This window comes from Eulemur rufifrons, chromosome 30 (genome assembly GCF_041146395.1).
Source record: "Eulemur rufifrons isolate Redbay chromosome 30, OSU_ERuf_1, whole genome shotgun sequence".
Classification (NCBI taxonomy): domain Eukaryota; kingdom Metazoa; phylum Chordata; class Mammalia; order Primates; family Lemuridae; genus Eulemur; species Eulemur rufifrons.
In genome coordinates, this window is record NC_091012.1 from 117,678,875 (window position 1) to 117,697,560 (window position 18,686).

Here is an 18,686-nt window from a genome sequence, read left to right on the forward strand (position 1 = left end):
CTATATAAGATGGTGAACTTAACTGACAAATGTTGTGTATGTTCTGAATGTTCTAGTGACTGGCTGTTTTCCCATCTCTCTCCTTCTCAGGCCTCCCTATTCCATGAGACACAACAGTATTTAAATTAGGCCAACTAATTACCCTACAATGGACTCTAAGTGGTAAAATGAAAAGAAGAGCTGCACGTCTCTCTTTTTTTTATTATTTCAGGATATTATGGGGGTACAAACATTTTGGTTACATGTTATGACTTTGCCACACCCAAACCATGATTTGAAGCATGCCCTTTCCCTCCTACAATGCTTACTGTGTCCATTAGTTGTGAGTTTACCCAACCCCAATCCCCCAACCCCAAAAGAATATTACTACTGTGTGACCACCTTAGTGTTCATCAGTGAATGCCCATTTGATGGTGAGTACATGTGGTGCTTATTCTTCCATTCTTGTGATACCTCACTTCGATGTCTCTTACTTTAAACCAAAAGGCAGAAATGATTAAGCTTAGTGAGGAAGGCATGTTGAAAGCTGAGGTAGGCTGAAAGTGAGGCCTCTTGTGCCAAACATCCACGTTGTGAATGCAAAGGAAAATTTCATGAAAAAAAAAGTGGTACTCCAGTGAACACTCAAGTGATAAGAGCAAAACAGCCTTATTGCTTATATGGAAAAAATTTTACTGGTATATATAGAAGATAAAACCAGCTATAACATTGCCTTAAACCAAAGCCTAGTTGAGAGTAAGGCCCTAGTTCTTTTTTTTTTTCGTCTTTTACTTTTTATTTTTATAAGATATTAATGCTGAGCTATTAGTACAGTTATATATGTAAGCTGCCAGTTATGGATGCTCATTATATATCACAGTCTAGGGAAAATTTTATAGTTCAAAATTTATCAACTTTTCTTGCAGAATATCTCTTATTATAGCATTCATCTCTTCCTTCACATTTTCTCCTATGCAGAATCAACCATGAGCCATCAGTTCCTGCCCAGGTATTAGTTAAGTGATGGGATAATTAGTGAGAACCATTCAATTCTTACATGAGAAAATATTTGTAAATTAGCACTTTATAAAGTAGTTACTTAAGACATAGTTATGTATGTCACTCATGTGCAGCCAAGCCTAAAAGAGCCCTGATTGCTCTCTGGCAGTTATGATAATCTTCCTGGCATGAAAATCCAAGACGAGTATCTGTGAGGATTATTCTATGAGAGAAGGCATCCTCACTTTCCACACCTCTTAACAATATGGCATATGAAGGTGAGTAGCCCTGTGAACTTTGTCTCAGTCAAAATAAAAGGATGCTAGTTCTATTCAATTTTATGAAGGTTGAGAGAGGTGAGGATGTTGCAGAAGAAAAGTTGGAAGATGTCAGGGGTTGATTCATGAGGTTTAAAGGAAGACATGATCTCTAAAACATAAAAGTGCAAGGTAGGGGATGATTGTATACATACATAATGAGTGCAATGCACACCGTCTAGGGGATGGACGCGCTAGAAGCTCTGATGGGAGGAGGGGCGGGCCAAGGGCAATATACATAACCTAAACTTCTGTACCCCCATAATATGCTGAAATAAAAATAAATAAATGAATAAAAAGTGCAAGGTAAAGCAGCAAGTGCTGATGGAGAAGCTTCAGCAAGCTATACAGAAAAGCTACCTAAGATCTAAGATGATAAAGGTGGCTACACTAAACAACAGATTTTTAATGTAGACAAAATAGCCTTCTATTGTTAGAAGATGCCATCCAGTACTTTTATAGGTAGAGAGAAGTGAATGCCTGGCTTCAAAGCTTCAAAGGAAAGGCTAACTCTCTTGTTTGGGGCTAACACAGCTGGTGACTTTAAGTTGAAGCCAATGCTCATTTACAACTCCACAAATCTAGGGCTCCTATGAATTATGTTTAATCTATTCTGCCTGTGCTCTAGAAATGGAAAAGCAAAGCATGAATGACAGCATATCTGTTTATAGTATGGTTTACTAAATATTTTAAACCCAATGTTGAGACCTACTGTTCAGAAAAAAGATAGCTTTCAAAATATTGACAAAGCACGTGGCAAACCAATAGCTCTGATGGAGATATACAAGGAGAGTAATGTTGTTTTCCTGCCTGATAATAAAACATCTATTCTGCAGGTCATAGATCAAGGATTATTTAGACTTTCAAATCTTATTATTTAAGAAATACATTTGGTAAGGCTATAGCTGCCATAGGTAATGATTCCTCTGATGGATTTGGGCAAAGTAAATTGAAAACTTTCTGGAATGGGTTCACCATTCTAGATGTCATTAAGAACATTTGTGATTCATGGGAGAAGGTCAAAATATTCATGTTAACATGAGTTTGGAAGAAATTGATTCCAACCTTCATGGATGACTTTGAGGGGCTCAAGACTTCAGGGATGCTTTCATATTTTCCCCATTCAGTATGATGCTGGCAGTGGGTTGGTCATATATGGCTTTTATAATTTAAGGTATGTTCCTTCTATGCCCAGTTTGTTGAGGGTTTTTATTATGAAAGAGTTCTAGATTTTATCAAATGCTTTTTCTGCATCTATTGAGATGATCAGAAGGTCTTTGTTTTTGCTTCTGTTTATGTGGTAAATCACATTTTTTGATTTGCATATGTTGAACCATGCTTGCATCTCTGGGATGAAACACTTTATCATGGTGAATTCTCTTTCTGTGTGCTGCTGAATTCAGTTTGCTAGTATTTTGTTGAGTATTTTTGCATCTATGTTCATAATGGACATTAGTCTGTAGTTTTCTTTTTTTGTTCTTGCGTCCTTTCCTGGCTTTGATATCACAATGATACTGGCTTTATAGAATAAGTTAGGGAGAATTACCTCTTTCTCAATGTTATGGAATCATTTCTGTAGGATAGGTACCAACTTTTGTAGGTCTGGTGGAACCCGACTGTGAATCCATTGCTCTGGGGCTTTTCTTTTTGTGGTAGTTTTTATTTTTATTATTATTACTGCTTCAATCTCACTGCTCATTATTGGTCTAAGATTTCTATTTCTTCCTGATTCAGGCTAGGGAGGTTGTGTGTTTCCAGGAATTTATCTATTTCCTCTACAATTTTTAGTTTTTTTTGTACAGATTTTTATATTATTCATGGATGATCTTTTGTATATCTGTGATATCAGTGATAATGTCTCCATTTTCATTTCTGATTGAGCTTTTTTGAGTTGTTTCTCTTCTATTTCTGGTTAATATGGCTAGTGGTCTATCAGTTTTGTTTATCTTTTCAAAAAAACCAACTTTTTGTTTCATTGATCCTTTCTTTGTATTGCTTGTTTTTTTCTTTTTTGTTTCCATTTCATTTAGTTCTGCTCTGAGCTTTATTTCTATTCTTCTTCTGGATTCATGTTTTGTTTTCTCTTCTTTTTCTAGTTCCTTGAGATGTGACCTTAGGTTGTTAATTTGTGATCTTTCTGTCTTATTGATATACACATTTAATGCTATCAACTTTCCCTTAGGACTGCCTTTACTGTATCCCATAGATTTTTATAGCTTGTGTCCCTTTTGTCATTCATTTTGAGTAACCTTTTGATTTCCATTTTAATTTTGTCACTGACCCAATGATCATTCAGCAGCAGGTTGTTTAATTTCCATGAGTTCATGTATATTGGAGTGTTTCTCTTGTAATTGATTTCTAGTTTTATTCCACTGTGGTCTGAGAGGATACATGGTATGATTTCATGTTTGTGAATTTGCTGAAATTTGTTTTGTGGCCTAAGATATGATCGGTCTTGGAAAATGTCCCATGTGCTAATGAGAAGATTGTATATTCAGTAGTTTTGGGGTAGAATGTTCTGTAAATGTCTGTCAGTTCTGTTTGTTCTAGAGTCTTTTTTAAGTTCAGTTTTTCTTTATTGATTTTCTGCTTCAATGATCTGTCCGCTTCTCTCAGGTGTTAAAGTCCCTGGAAATTATGATGCTACCATTTATTTCTTTGCTTAGATCTAGTAGATTTGCTTTAAGAACCTGGGATCTCCTGTGTTAGGTGCATATATATTAAGGATTGTTATGTTTTTCTTGTTGAATTTCTCCCTTTACCATTATATAATGACCATCTTTGGCTTTTTTTACTATTGTTGATTTAAAGTCTATTTTATCTGATATGAAAATGGCTATACCTGCTCAGTTTTCATTTCCATTTGTGTGGAATATTTTTTTTGCATCCCCTTACTATGAGTCTGTGTGAGTCCTTGTGAGTTAGGTGAGTTTCTTGGAGACGGGATGTATTGGCTTATGTTTTTTCATCCATTCAGCCAACCTGTGTCTTTTAAGTGGGACATTAAGACCTTTCACATTCAGTATTAGTTTTAATATGTGGGATATGGTTCTTTTCATCATGTTGGATGATACCTTGTTGTTTTCTTTTCCCTCTTGTGCTATTGTTTTATTAGAGATGTGAGCTTTAACTTTTAGGTGTTTTTACATTGGTGTGTATCTATTGTGCTCTTCCATGTACAATGCGGTTCTGAGTATTTCTTGTAGTCAAGTCTAGCACTGGCAAATTCTCTTAGTGTTTACTTGTCTTGAAAAGTCTTATTTCTCCATGATTTATGAAACTTAGTTTTGCAGGATACAAAATTCTTGGCTGTCAATTTTTCTTTTTAAGAAGACTAAAAATGGGGCCCTAGTCCTTTCTGGCTTGTAAGGCTTCTACTGAGAAGTCTCCTGTTAGCCTGATGGGTTTTCCTTTGTAGGTTAGTTGTTGCTTTCATCTTGCAGCTTGTAGAAATTTCCAAGTGAGGAGTTCCATCTTAGGAATGAGCAAAGTGTTTTCTTAATATAGAATCTACTTTTGGTGAAGATGCTATAAACATTCTTGAAATGACAACAAAGGATTTGGAATATTCCATAAACATTTCATAATGTGGTAGCAGATTTTGAGAAGATTGACTCTAATTTTGAAGAAAGTTCTACTCTGGGTAAAATGCTATCAAAGAGCATCGCATGCTATAGAGAAATCTTTTGTGAAAGGAATAGTCAATCAATGCAACAAACTTCATTGTCTTATTTTAAGAAATTGCCATAGCCACTCCAACCTTCTGCTGTCACCACCCTGCACCCTGATCAGTCAACAGCCATTAAGATCAAGGCAAGACCCTCTACCAGCAAAAAGATGGCAACTCATGGAAGGCTCAGATGGTCATTAGCACTTTTTAGCTATAAAGTACTTTTTAGTTAAGATGTGTACATTTTTTAGAGATATGCTATCACACATTTAATAGACTACAGCATAGGGTAAACATAACTATTATATGCATGGGGAAAATAAATTCGTGTGACTCACTTTATTGCGATACTACATTTCAGTGGTCTGAACAGAATCTGAAATGTTTCTGAAGTAGGCCTGTAGTTGCTTCATTTTCCCTTTTCTTCTAAAATGTATATAGTGAGAAAAATTATATCACTTATGTGATTGGGTCATAATATCAAAAGCCTGTGAATGTGATGCACATGAGAAAAACTGGTCTTTAAACTGTCCCAATTATTCTTTGTTAATATGCTAAATTTACAGAACAATAAGGTTTCAAGAAATGTGAACAATGTAGACTCTCTAATAGATCTAATGTTGAATAGCTAAAAATATCAGCGCCCTTTGTATCAGTTCAGAAATATATTTACAAATCATTATCAACAAATTGTAGCCTAAAATTCTTCTTTATTCTTGACTTTGAAATTGTATTTCAAGATCCCCAATTTAGTTCTCATTATTTACTTACTGGCTTGTGTAACTGAAAAAAGTTTTCATTTTTGCATGTTAAGGGTTTTGTGAAATGACAAGTAAATCAATCACTTAACTTTCCTGTGACAGAATAGCTTGGAAAGGACCATCTTAATCTCTTTTTCAACTAAGGGAAATCATTTATTCAAAAATAATACATCCGATAAAGGGCTGATAACTAGAATCTATATAGAACTCAGGGAAATCAGCAAGAAAAACTCAAAGAACCCCATTAAAAAGTGGGCAAAGGACGTGAACAGAAACTTTTCAAAAGATAGACTAATGGCCAACAAACATATGAAAAAATGCTCAACATCTCTAATCATTAGGGAAATGCAAATCAAAACCACAATGAGATATCACTTATCTCCAATGACAATGACCTTTATCAAAAAGTCCCAAAACAATAAATGTTGGTGTGGTTGTGGAAAGATGGGAACACTCATACACTGCTGGTGGGACTGCAAACTAGTACAACTTTTATGCAAAGTAATATGGAGATACTCCAAAGAACTAAAAGTAGAACTATCATTTGATACAGCAATCCCACTACTGGGTATCAACCCAAAGTAAAAAAAGACATTGTATAAAAAAGACACCTGCACTAGAATATTTATTTATAGTAGCAGAATTCATAATTGCGAAGATGTGGAAACAACCCAAGTGCCCATCAATACATGAGGGGATTAATAAAATGTGGTACTATGTATACCATGAAGTACTACTCAGCCCTAAAAAACAATTGGTGAACTACTTATTGTTTTATCCTGGATGGAGCTGGAGCCCATTCTCTTAAATGAAGTATCAAAGAATGGGAAAACAAACATCACATGTACTCACCATTAAATTGGTACAAATCGATTGACACTTATGTGCACGTATGGGAAGTAACATTCATAGCGTATTGGGCAGGTGGGAGGGGGAGGAGGGAATGGGTAAATTTACACCTAACGGATGCAGTGTGCACTATCTGGGGGATGGGCACGCTTGTAGCTCTGACTCAGGTGGTACAAAGGCTATTCATGTAACCAAAGCATTTGTACCCCTGTAATATCCAAAATAAAAATAAGTAAATAAATAAAAATAATACACTAATAGTAGATTAGTTTTATGTAATACTATTTGAAGGAAGGCATCAAATTTGGTAGGCTTAAGACATATTTTAAGCCCCTCAATATATCAATAAATAAAAATATAATTACAAAGAAATAGAGAAATAACTGTCATGGACTGCCTCATTGTTTCTGTGAATTTGAATAGCTAATAACAATTTCTTTTTTTTTTTTTTGTTGTTGAGACAGAGTCTCACTTTGTTGCCCAGGCTAGAGTGAGTGCCGTGGAGTCAGCTTAGCTCACAGCAACCTCAGACTCCTCGGCTTAAGCGATCCTACTGCCTCAGCCTCCCGAGTAGCTGGGACTACAGGCATGCGCCACTATGCCTGGCTAATTTTTTCTATATAGATTTTTAGTTGTCCATATAATTTCTTTCTATTTTTAGTAGAGACGGGGTCTCGCTCTTGCTCAGGCTGGTCTCGAACTCCTGACCTCGAGCGATCCACCCGCCTCGGCCTCCCAGAGTGCTTGGATTACAGGCGTGAGCCACCGCGCCCGGCCAACAATTTCTTAAATATCTATCTTATTTTTCATTTTAAAATTAGCCAAATTATCAGTGTTTTTTTTATAATAATGATAAACACTGCTTGAAACAGGGATATGTGGCTCTATTCCTTGCATCACTGTTTCCCTTTATTGTATCCAGTCATTTGGTCAATTAACACTTTCATGAATGGGTATCTCTTTACTATATGTCTAGGAATGGACCAACAACTGAGGAAGGTATCCCAGCCAGAACAAGGCATGCAAAGGCACAGGATTACTGTAAGCTTTCGTCCTATAGCTTCAGTTTTTCCAGAATTTACTGCTTCCCAGTTGTTCTGGTGATAAAATCCAAACACCTCAAACTGATTTTTAAAAAGCTGATCATATACTGCATCCACTATGCCTAAGCTTATTTCCATTATATTCAAATAATCCTAGACTCCATTTGAGACATTTCATTTTCATGCCTTTGCTCATGCCTTTCTGTACCTTATAATGCCCTCCTCATACTGCCTAGTCACATCTTCCAAGGTTCAGCTACAGTGCCATCCCTTATACAAAGTCTTTCCTGAGAATTTCCATATGTAGTCATTCCCTTCACTGATTCCTTTTAGTAGTTGTTAACATCATTGCCATTCACTTTGATACTTTTGCTGGATACTTTCTCAGATCCACTCTCTAACTTCCTCTTCTACCCTGGGAGGCTGACCCATATAAGTAGCAACGATGGGCTTGCTTGTCCATTGGCTGGGTCCTTCTAATGGGAAGCACCAACGGATTGGTGGGTGAAGGGAGAGTGAGTCAAAGGATGGCTAGGCCCTTTTACTCACAGCCCAAGTTCCTGCCTAGAGGTTCTCTCCCTGCAGCTACTTCTCAGGTTCCACTAACTTCACCCTCTCCTCAGGCCTTGGGGAGGAAAGGCTCCCCATTCCAGTTTGAATGAACCATTTGTATGTTGCAAGAACCCTGCCTAATCAGTGTATAATCAGTTATTGAATAAAATAGTTGTTTTCCTCCTTTGTATTTCCATTTCACGTTCCTGTCCCATTTAATCACTCCTGTATTATAATTATTTCATATTAATACTATAGTATAGCTATACTATATTATGCTATAGCATAAGTTCTTTGTGATTATATCATATTATACAATAACTCTTAAGTGTGGGTCAAATTGCCTATGTTGGAAGTTCTGCTATGTATTAACATATGATCCTAGACAAACTGCTTAACTTCTTTCATTTTCTGCATGTGTAAAATAGGGATGATAATAGTACCTACCTCAGAGAATTATGAGAATTAAATTGATTAATAGTTTTTATTTAAAACTTTTAGAGTTCTTACTATTAAATAGAAAATGTCCTAAGCAGCATATACTAATTATTAACCCTATTAATTCTCGTAAGAAATTTAAGAGGTTGATACTCTAATTATCCCAATTTTACAGTGCTAGAAATGAGGCAGAGAGCAGTTACAAAAGTTGGTGAAAATGATAAACCTAACAAGTGGCGGACAGGATTCAAACCCAGGCAGTCTAGATCCAGAATCCATTATTTTAACCACTATGCTATGATAGACTCTGTTGGCATATCATATGTGCTCAAGAAATGACTATTGTTGTTCGTAGTATTTTCCATTGTATTAGTTGTTTATGAGTCTTTATTTTTGCTAGGTTATGAGTTCTTTGAGGGAAGAAAATAAATTTTATTGCTCTTCATGTATAAGACAAGTTCTTGGCAAATAGTTGCAGTTTTGTAAATGTTTTTGGAGCTAATTATCAGTTGTTTCTCATCTTAGCCTTGGAAACACCTAATACTCAGCTAAACCTGGAAATGGTATTTGAGATTTCAGCAGCTATGATTGTTGCTAGAACCACAGGTTCCCCCTTTTATCCTTAATTCTTTCCTCAGATTATTCACCACTTTCTTTGTAATTTTCCCACTTCACTTCTACAATCACAGTTACTTTGTTTCTCCAGTAACCATTGATACTAAAGGGGGTCCTGCCTCAGAACCACTGGCAACAGTCCTGTTCTTTTTACCTGAAGCCAGAAAAGACTTTTCTCCTCAAATACATTTTTTTAGTTTCATGATTGCACCTTCCAGAAATTTGGAATACATTCCCAAGAACAAAGCAAGGGGCATTTGATTGATATCATAATTCATGTTCATATGTGCTCTTCTCCATCAACAATTAATCAGTGCTGCAGCCAAGATACACAACTTTTATTCTCTGCTAACCTCAGGGTTAAGGTCAAGATTGGATAAATAATTTGTAGGGCCCAGTTAAAAATGAAAATGCAGAGCCCCTCTGTTAAGAAAATTAAGAATTTCACAATGGCAAGAGCAAAGCATTAAATCTAGCATGAGGCTTTTCTAATGCAGAGACTTGTGCAACTAACTGCACAAGTTGCACATTTATGAAGTTGGCCCTGATTGAGGTCTCTGCCTACCCAGGGCACTTCTCACTCAGAGAGGTTAGAATATTTTGTATCTTAACTTTACTATCTTCCATAGTCTGAAAACTTGCTCAAAAGATCCTTTTGACATGTCTCCCAGGAATTCTAGTGGTTGTTATATATTAATGCAAAAGATTCCTGGTGGCTTGCTTTGATATCCTAAAATTTTTGAACTACGTATGGTTAAATGGAACCCACTATCACCATGTAACACATCTAAATACTCTTCTTTTCCTCCAATTAAATTCTAGGCTCATTGAAAATAGCAGTCATGTTCCCCCCACTTTTTTTAAAGAGTAGTGGATTCTAAATAGAGGTAATTAAAAAATACATACTTACTTGAATTGAATCTTAAGAGGTCAACCCATGGGTAGCATAATAAGACCTGTGTTACTAATGTTCAATAATTGAGAGTTATATATCCAGATGGTAGTGTCATGGAATTGCTATGTGGACCTGAGGAGTTGATGAGAGGTTTGGTCTAGAAGTGCAAAAGTATGCATGTTATTCAGAGCCTGAGATTCGGTGTACCAAGACAGGATAAAATGGGAAAATATTTTATTAGAAGAAATATCTATTAATATATGAAAGAAACCAGGGAGGAAGCCAGGGAAGGTGGAGAGCCATTAGGCATAGATGCAAATCTGACTCCAAATGAAGGAGAGAGAGAGAAAAGGTTGGGCATAAGCATCATAGTGTGCTGTCCAGTCTAAGGACAGCAAAGTTACTGGGGAGTCATTGAGCCAGAATCAGCTGAAGGAGTCCTGTGTCTTCCAAGAAAGATTTTGCCTTAGTATCCCTACCACATTCTGTCATTGGTGAGGAGCAGTCCATGGGAAGCTTGATGTCAGTGCAACGCAATGATGGATTTCAAAACGCTGCAACTGAAATCCTCAGTTAGGTCCCAGTAGTTAAAGGCCGGCATGTTCTCTTGGTCATCACAGTGGGTGTTAGCAGCAGTGGTATTTAGAACAGTTTTGTATAATTTAGAGAGAGAAAAGCTGAAGACTACTTAAGCTCAATTCCTTCAAAGACCCTCTTTGACCCCTAACTTTGATGCACTATCTCTGCCATATGCTTTGATAACTCCCCATGCTTCCTCTACCATAATACACACCTCAGGTTATTGTAATTGCTTATTTACTGCCTGTCCTCACTACTAGTTGGTTTTCTCTTTGAGAACAGGAATTTTTTCTCCTTCACTGCCACATCCCCTGTTCCTAGCTCAATGACTGGCATAATAGAAGCACTAGAAACTTGGGAGACATTCCGGGAGACTCAACTTGGGAGACATTCTGTAAAATACCTGGCTTCTATTCTTCAAAACTATCAATGTTATAAAGTTCAAAGAAAGTCAAACAACTATTTCAGGTTAAAAGAGACTAAAGAGCTATGACAACTAAATGCAATCCATGAGTCTGGACCAGGAAATGAAAATGGAGCTATAAAGGTCATTAATGGGGTAATTGTCATACTCTGAATAAAGAGTGTGGACACAATTATAATACTAATACCATGTTAAATTTCCTGACTTTGAAATTGAGCTGAGGTTATTGAAGAGAATATCTTTCCTCTTAAGAAATAAATACTAAAGTACTTAAGGGTAAAAGTGCATGATATCTACAAATTATTTTCAACTTGTTCAGAAAAATGATGTATATAATCTTATATATACATATATACACATACACACACACACACACACACACACACATACTCAGGGAATAAGAAAATGAAAAGGATCAATAAAATGTGGCAAAATGTTAACAATTGCTGAATCTGGGTGAAGGGTACATGGAAGTTCCTTGACCATTTTTCAAATCTTCTGCAAGTCTGAAATTATATAAAAATGAAATGCATTTAAAAGAATATTTCTTCAGTGAATAATAAAAAAGAATAACCACATTTAGAAGGTGTTTTTGAAGTTACCAATGGAGGTGCTGGTAGAACATTCAGAGAAAAAGTAGGGAAGGTATACCAAGTAGAAAACTATCCAAGCCAGTTTAAAATGTAAATGAGAGGTGAGAAAATGGAGGGCAATAAGGATTATTTTGGATTTACCCAATCTATTTGGAGAGGCAGCCAAATGCAAGACGGTGGCAAAATGAAGGTGAGTGAGGCAGTGAGGTAGTTGAAAACTAGACAAATGATTAACATCCTCACAGATAAAACCCATTCAGTTATTAGAAAGGGTACCGTTTAGTACCTACCTGACTTAAATGCTTATTTTTTCATATAAAAATGATTCTATAAACTATTTTATCTTGTCAATTGTTAATGCTGACTTTTTAAAGGTTGTACATAAAATAGCTTTTGGTTCTGCATCATTACATTTAAGCTTAATTCATGTTTATTTCCTGAAAATGAAAACAATTGAAAATCATTATGGGTTTTTGTTCTAATTGTGGCTATATAAATATTGTCAATTTTTATAGAAAAATATAGATATTTTAGAATAAATAAATAATATAGAAAATATAACACATTTAGTTGTCAAGTTTTTTTCTTAGACATATAAATACTAAATATTCAACTCAACATACTGGGTTTTCTATTTGATTATTATTTAGGTAGAATTCCTCTTTAACAAATATAATAACAAATTGTATTTTTTTTCCTGAAAGCCTAAAATGTCCTACTTATAATATGTGTAGTTTCACTGTTTAACTCCTTTTTTCATAAGATTGCTATTTATAACCACTTCTTTCAACTCTGGGGGGACCTAGTAAGATTAAAGAGTTCAGATTCACTTTGTATTTGAAGATTTTTCTTTCCTCCATTTTTGCTCAGCTAGTGGAATCCATGATGAATTCTCATCTCCAAGGGGTAAGCTGTTTTTTGTAAAGCCCAGTAGCTGGCTTATGACTTCTTAGAAATAGCATTGATTCCTTCCTTCTCCTGTGTTTTGTTTCTTCCAGAATAATAGAATCCATGTAGACACAATTAATTATCATGCTTAAATAATGTTAAGCATGTAACGGTTCTAGTTTTGTTCACTTAAGTTACTTGTGTAATAAATTTCTGAGTGCATAGCAAATAAATAAATAAGCACAATTAGCATTCTTCTTGTTTAATATGACCAAAGCTAAACTGAGGACATTGAATGAGAGAAGATAAGCAGAAATCATACGAGGGTGAAGATAAGAGTAGGAACAGCATGTTTGAGAGAGTATCATCTGGTAAGGGCCTCAGATTGGGGGCAGAAAACAGAATTTCATAGATGGATATTTTGGAGGCGAGTAGTTTGGGTAATGATTAGATCTAAGATGTTCTCTTATCTGTGGGTGGCTTGATGGAATAGAGATAAGGTCAATATATTTGAGAAGTTCTGGAATTATAAAACTTTGATTTATCAAGTCAAAGACATTGTAAATGAAAAGAAAAATAATCTTTGCTCTCACTGTATGCTCCTGTTCATTAGTAAGAAGGTTTTTCAATCACTGTTTTTATAACTTTTTTAAATACCATCTTAATGAAAAAATGCTAAAGTGTATGCCAAATTTAAATCCTTTCCTTTATTTCTGGAAAGAAAATCAAAGGATAAAATTCCCATTCTGCCTTACTGAGAAACTATTAATGCTAAGTAAAGAGCATATTAATGTCTGATAAATTCCATAGCAATATACATTATTATTTTATTTTATTTTTTAAATGAATTTTTGAATGTGTTGGCCAAAGCATGGGATAAAGAGTTTCAATTTTGGTTTGAAATACTTTAGAAGTGTATAGTTGTATTGCAGTTGTGAATCTCCTTAGATTTTTAAGGAGGCTGCTTCAAAGGATGTCATTAATAATCTCCTCAGGTGCTTACAAAGCATGTGTCTGTCAGCAGAATTAGAGAATCACCCAACTAGAGAACAGGTTTCCCAATACCCTGAGACCTATTTTGTTCATTAGAGAGGAAAATGGATTGTTTTGAGTCTAAATTGACATGCTTGCTAATTTCAGCAGTAAAAGCTGTTCATTGTGGTCACATTTAATTTAGAGCCTGGTAAGGTTCAGATTAAAGTTGATCAAGTTACTTTTACAACATATTTCTTAAATGAGCTTTGAAACCCTAAAAAAGGGGAAAAAGTATAAAAAACATTGAATAATGTGTCTAAAAGTGAGAAGCAAAGAACAATATGATTGTTTGAGGGTTAATTAATATTAAATCGAAGAAAAATAACCTAATAAAGGTGATCTTTGTTATATACAAATTTGCAAGTATTAAAAAACACAGTTTTTCATTTCAGTTACACGTCATACCTCATACTTTTGTTCACTGCTACATGCATAGCACCTAGAATGGCACTTAGCACTTGAAAAGTATTTATTGAAATGAATGAGTAAATGAATGAAAAAAGTGCATATTTTTTTAGCTATGTGTATTTAAAATTCTTTATTAAATTTGAGGTGGAAATTTGACTTTATCTGAAGTTTCTGGATAAGTTTATTTTTAAAAATCTATTGAATATATTTAGACATTTTAGAGTAGGCAATTCCAAAGCACCTTTCAGCTTGCTATGCCACAGATGATCAGAGTTTAACATTCTAACCCTAGAAAACACCTTATTTCATAAAATCTGTCACTATATAGGGTTCCTACTTAAAATTTGTTCAGTACTCTCCAACTGACTTATGCCACTTACTTCAATAGCTGTCTTTGGCAATTTGTTCCATCTTTAAAACACCCTTTTGTGTAAAGAAACCATAAAAGTTAGAAACCTGAAAATTGGATTTTTCTTCTGAGCAATCACAGCTTACAAATGTAGAAAATTCGTTAAAAGTTAGCCCCTCCAATTTTTCAATACATAGAGGGGAAAGTGCTCAAAATAGATGTACAATGTTTGGATAAGTTTTTTCCATTATTTTAATATTACCAAATGGATTGAGTTTAGATTACAAAGCCTATCTCACTACCTCTTCACAAAAGAAACATTAGAATGATCAAAATTTGTCCTTTCCAAAACCAAAAACCCTTTAAAGATGAGCAGGAACCCAAGGACATAGTAGATAACTAAATTTCATAAACATTATTATCTACCACATTTCATCTCTTCACTTTCCTTGGCCTAATGTGATAGTAGAAAGATCATCATATTTCACAGATCTAGAAAAAATAATTCTATGCTTCATATGGAACCAGAGAAGACCCCATATAGCAAAAGCAATCTTAAGTAAAAAGAATAAATTGGGAAGTATCACATTACCAGACTTCAAGCTATACTACAAGGCTATAGTAACTAAAACAGCATGGTACTGGCACAAGAACACAGATATAAACCAATGGACAAGAACTGAGAACCCACATATAAAACCATCTTCATACAGCCATCTAATCTTTGACAAAGCAGACAAAAACATACACTGGGGAAAAGAATCCTTTATTCAATAAATGGTGTTTGGAAAATTGGACAGCCACATGTAGAAGACTGAAACAGGATCTGCATGTTTCACCTCTCACAAAAATCAACCCACAGTGGATAACAAACTTAAACCTAAGACATGAAGCTATAAGAATTGTAGAATAAATGTTGGAAAAACTCTTACAGACATTGGCCCAGGCAGAGAATTTACAAAGAAGACCCCAAAGGCAATCACAGCAAAAACAAAAATAAATAAATGGGACCTGATCAAATTAAAAAGCTTCTGCACAGCCAAGGAAATTATCATGAGAGCAAACAGACAACCTGCAGAATGAGACAAAATATCCACATGTTACACATCCAATAAAGGGCTGATAACTAGAATCTATATAGAACTCAGGAAAATCAGTAAGAAAAAAATCAAACAACCCTATCAAAAAGTGGGCAAAGGACATGAACAGAAACTTTTCAAAAGAAGATATACTAATGGCCAACAAACATGAAAAACTGCTTAACATCTCTAATCATTAGGGAAATGCAAATCAAAACCACAATGAGATATCACTTAACTCCAGTGAGAATTGCATTTATCAAAAAGTTCCAAAACAATAGATGGCGTGGATGCGGACAGATAGGAACACTCATGCACTGCTGGTGGGACTGCAAACTAGTACAACCTCTGTGGAAAGTAAAATGGAAATATCTCAAAGAACTACAAGTAGAACTACCATTTGATCTAGCAATACCATTACTGGGCATCTACCCAAAAGAACAAAAGACATTCTATTACAAAGACATCTGCACTTGAATGTTTGTTGCAGCACAGTTAACAATTGCAAAGATGTGGAAACAACCTAAGTGCCCATCAATACATGAGTGGATTAATAAAATGTGGTATATGTATACCATGGAGTTCTACTCAGCCACAAAAGACAATGGTGATCTAGCACCTCTTGTATTATCCTGGATAGAGCTGGAACCCATTCTATTAAGTGAAATATCGCAAGAATGGAAAAACAAGCACCACATGTACTCACCATCAAATTGGTATTAACTGATCAACACTTATGTGCACATATAGTAGTAATATTCATAGGGTGTCAGGCAGATGGGAGGAGGGAAGAGGGGATGGGTATATTCACACCTAATGGGTGAGGTGAGCACCGTCTGGGGGATGGGTATGCTTGAAGCTCTGACTCAGGTGGGGCAAACGCAATATATGTAACCTAAATATTTGTACCCCCATAATAGGCCAAAATAAAAAATAAAATAAAAATAAATCAGACAGACTTCTGACTTGGTTATTAGTGGAACAAAAATGAGAAAACATAGGTAAAACATCTATCACATAGCAGTTATAAACTAGTAGTAAATGCCATTTACTTTTCCCAATTAAAAAAAATTTACTCAGTTTTAGAACAGGAACAAGGCAGATATGCCTAATTTTTCACTAATTTCTTTGTACATATCTCTGGGATTTTGGTTCTTAAGTACAGAGACTAAAAGGAAACAAATAGCTGGGCGCGGTGGCTCACGCCTGTAATCCTAGCACTCTGGGAGGCCGAGGCGGGTGGATCGCTTGAGGTCAGGAGTTCAAGACCAGCCTGAGCAAGAGCGAGACCCCCGTCTCTACTAAAAATAGAAAGAAATTATCTGGCCAACTAAAATATATATAGAAAAAAATTAGCCGGGCATGGTGGCACATGCCTGTAGTCCCAGCTACTTGGGAGGCTGAGGCAGTAGGATCACTTAAGCCCAGGAGTTTGATGTTGCTGTGAGCTAGGCTGACGCCATGGCACTCACTCTAGCCAGGGCAACAAAGCAAGACTCTGTCTCAACAAAAAATAAATAAATAAATAAAAAATAAAAGGAAACAAATAATAGACACTAAGGAAAGGAAGAATTTCCTGTTTCTCAATGATTAACATTGCTACCTATAAATAAAAAAATTTCATGGCTTTATTCTGTTTGGTATTTTTATTTAAAGTGGTACAAAATCAAAGTTATTTATAATACAGAAGAGTATAAATACTAACATCTGGTCTGATGCTTTCCAGACTTGCCTAATTATAAAAGTCAAGTACAGAATTTTTTTTTGTAGTTGTTTTGGGGTTTTTTTGGTTTTTTATTTTTATTTTTTATTTTAGCATATTATGGGGGTACAAATGTTTAGGTTACATATATTGCCTTTGCCCCACCCGAGTCAGAGCTTCAAGTGTGTCCATTCCCCAGACAGTGCGCACCACACCCATTAGGTGTGAATATACCCATCCCCTCCTCCCCCCTCCCATCTCCCCAACACCCGATAAATGTTACTACTATATGTGCATCTAAGTGAATTTGTTACAAATGCAAGATTCCCAGTCCTTTCCCCTACTAATTCATTAGTTCTGGGGTGGGGCAAAGAGTTTGGTGATTCTTATGGGCAGGCAGCTTTGGAGAAAGACTGATATAGCTCACCTACTTCATCTTCTCATTTTGCAGGAGAAGAATCTTAGGTATAAAGAAGTTAAATAAGTAATATCTTTTAAATTATTCTGTGCTTTTTCTGAGTAAAATAAATATACATCTTAATTTTGACACCACACAGAATGAGATTACAAGTATAAACAACTATCTTTCTTGTCAGAATTCAGAATTATGTTTCTTACTCATGGCACTCATATATTGGTTTAAGTAAACCCAGATACTCTGAAATGACTCCCTGTAAGCTTTTAAATAGTGAAGCAAATCTATAATCAAGATTTTCCTTTGAAGCATTTTTGGTATCTAAGAATGAAACACAATTCTTGTTAAATCGTTTTCTATAAACCCTTACACAGTAGAGATTTATATCCAGTAACATCTTTTTTATTTCTAAAAGTGTTTTGGCTGGTTTGAAAATTGTACTTTACTTTATATTTCATGAAGGAAATGCACAATGCTAGAGAAACCTCACATTAAGTGATATTTGTTCTTTTAGACAACGCTGCAGGATTTGGAACAGAGGCGCCCCCAGTTGGAAGAACTTATTACTGCTGCCCAGAATTTGAAAAACAAAACCAGCAATCAAGAGGCTAGAGCAATCATCACGGATAGAAGTAAGTCTTTTAGTAAGTCTGTTAACAAGCATGGGACACTCTAGGCAAGATGCATGAAAAGTTTCAATAACAACTTAAATTCATATACCGTCATCACGTGCTGGTGTTGGTGGTATAATGGTGAGCATAGCTGCCTTCCATATACCATCATCACATTTATAAAAGTAATGTGAAATCATTGTAAAAGATAAGTATTGCACTGAATAAGATTTTCAGTCCATAATGTTACCTTTCAATAACTGAATGTATCCACTGAATAGAAGAAATATAATTTTCATCAGTTCAGCCCTTATATAGTTGCAAGGCATGGAGTGGTGTGCATGGTAAGACTAGTGTGGCAGAACATTTGCTCCTTAGTTGTCATCTCTCTGGGCTGGCATCCATGGAGATGCCAGTGTCTCCCTCATATCCTTGATTGTTAGTCCAAAAAAGCAGCTGCTTCCTGGACCATCTTTCATTCCTGT

At 35.5% G+C, this 18,686-nt stretch overlaps 1 protein-coding gene across 4 annotated transcripts in view; it reads left to right on the top strand.

Annotated features, from left to right (window-relative positions):
* DMD (dystrophin) overlaps positions 1-18,686 on the top strand; it is a 1,602,346-nt gene that overhangs the window by 1,002,598 nt on the left and 581,062 nt on the right. For all 4 annotated transcript variants that reach the window (XM_069463910.1, XM_069463912.1, XM_069463911.1 and 1 more), the window contains one exon: positions 18,105-18,222. In XM_069463910.1, the coding sequence (XP_069320011.1) occupies positions 18,105-18,222 (118 nt within the window). The remainder of the gene's footprint in view (positions 1-18,104; positions 18,223-18,686) is intronic.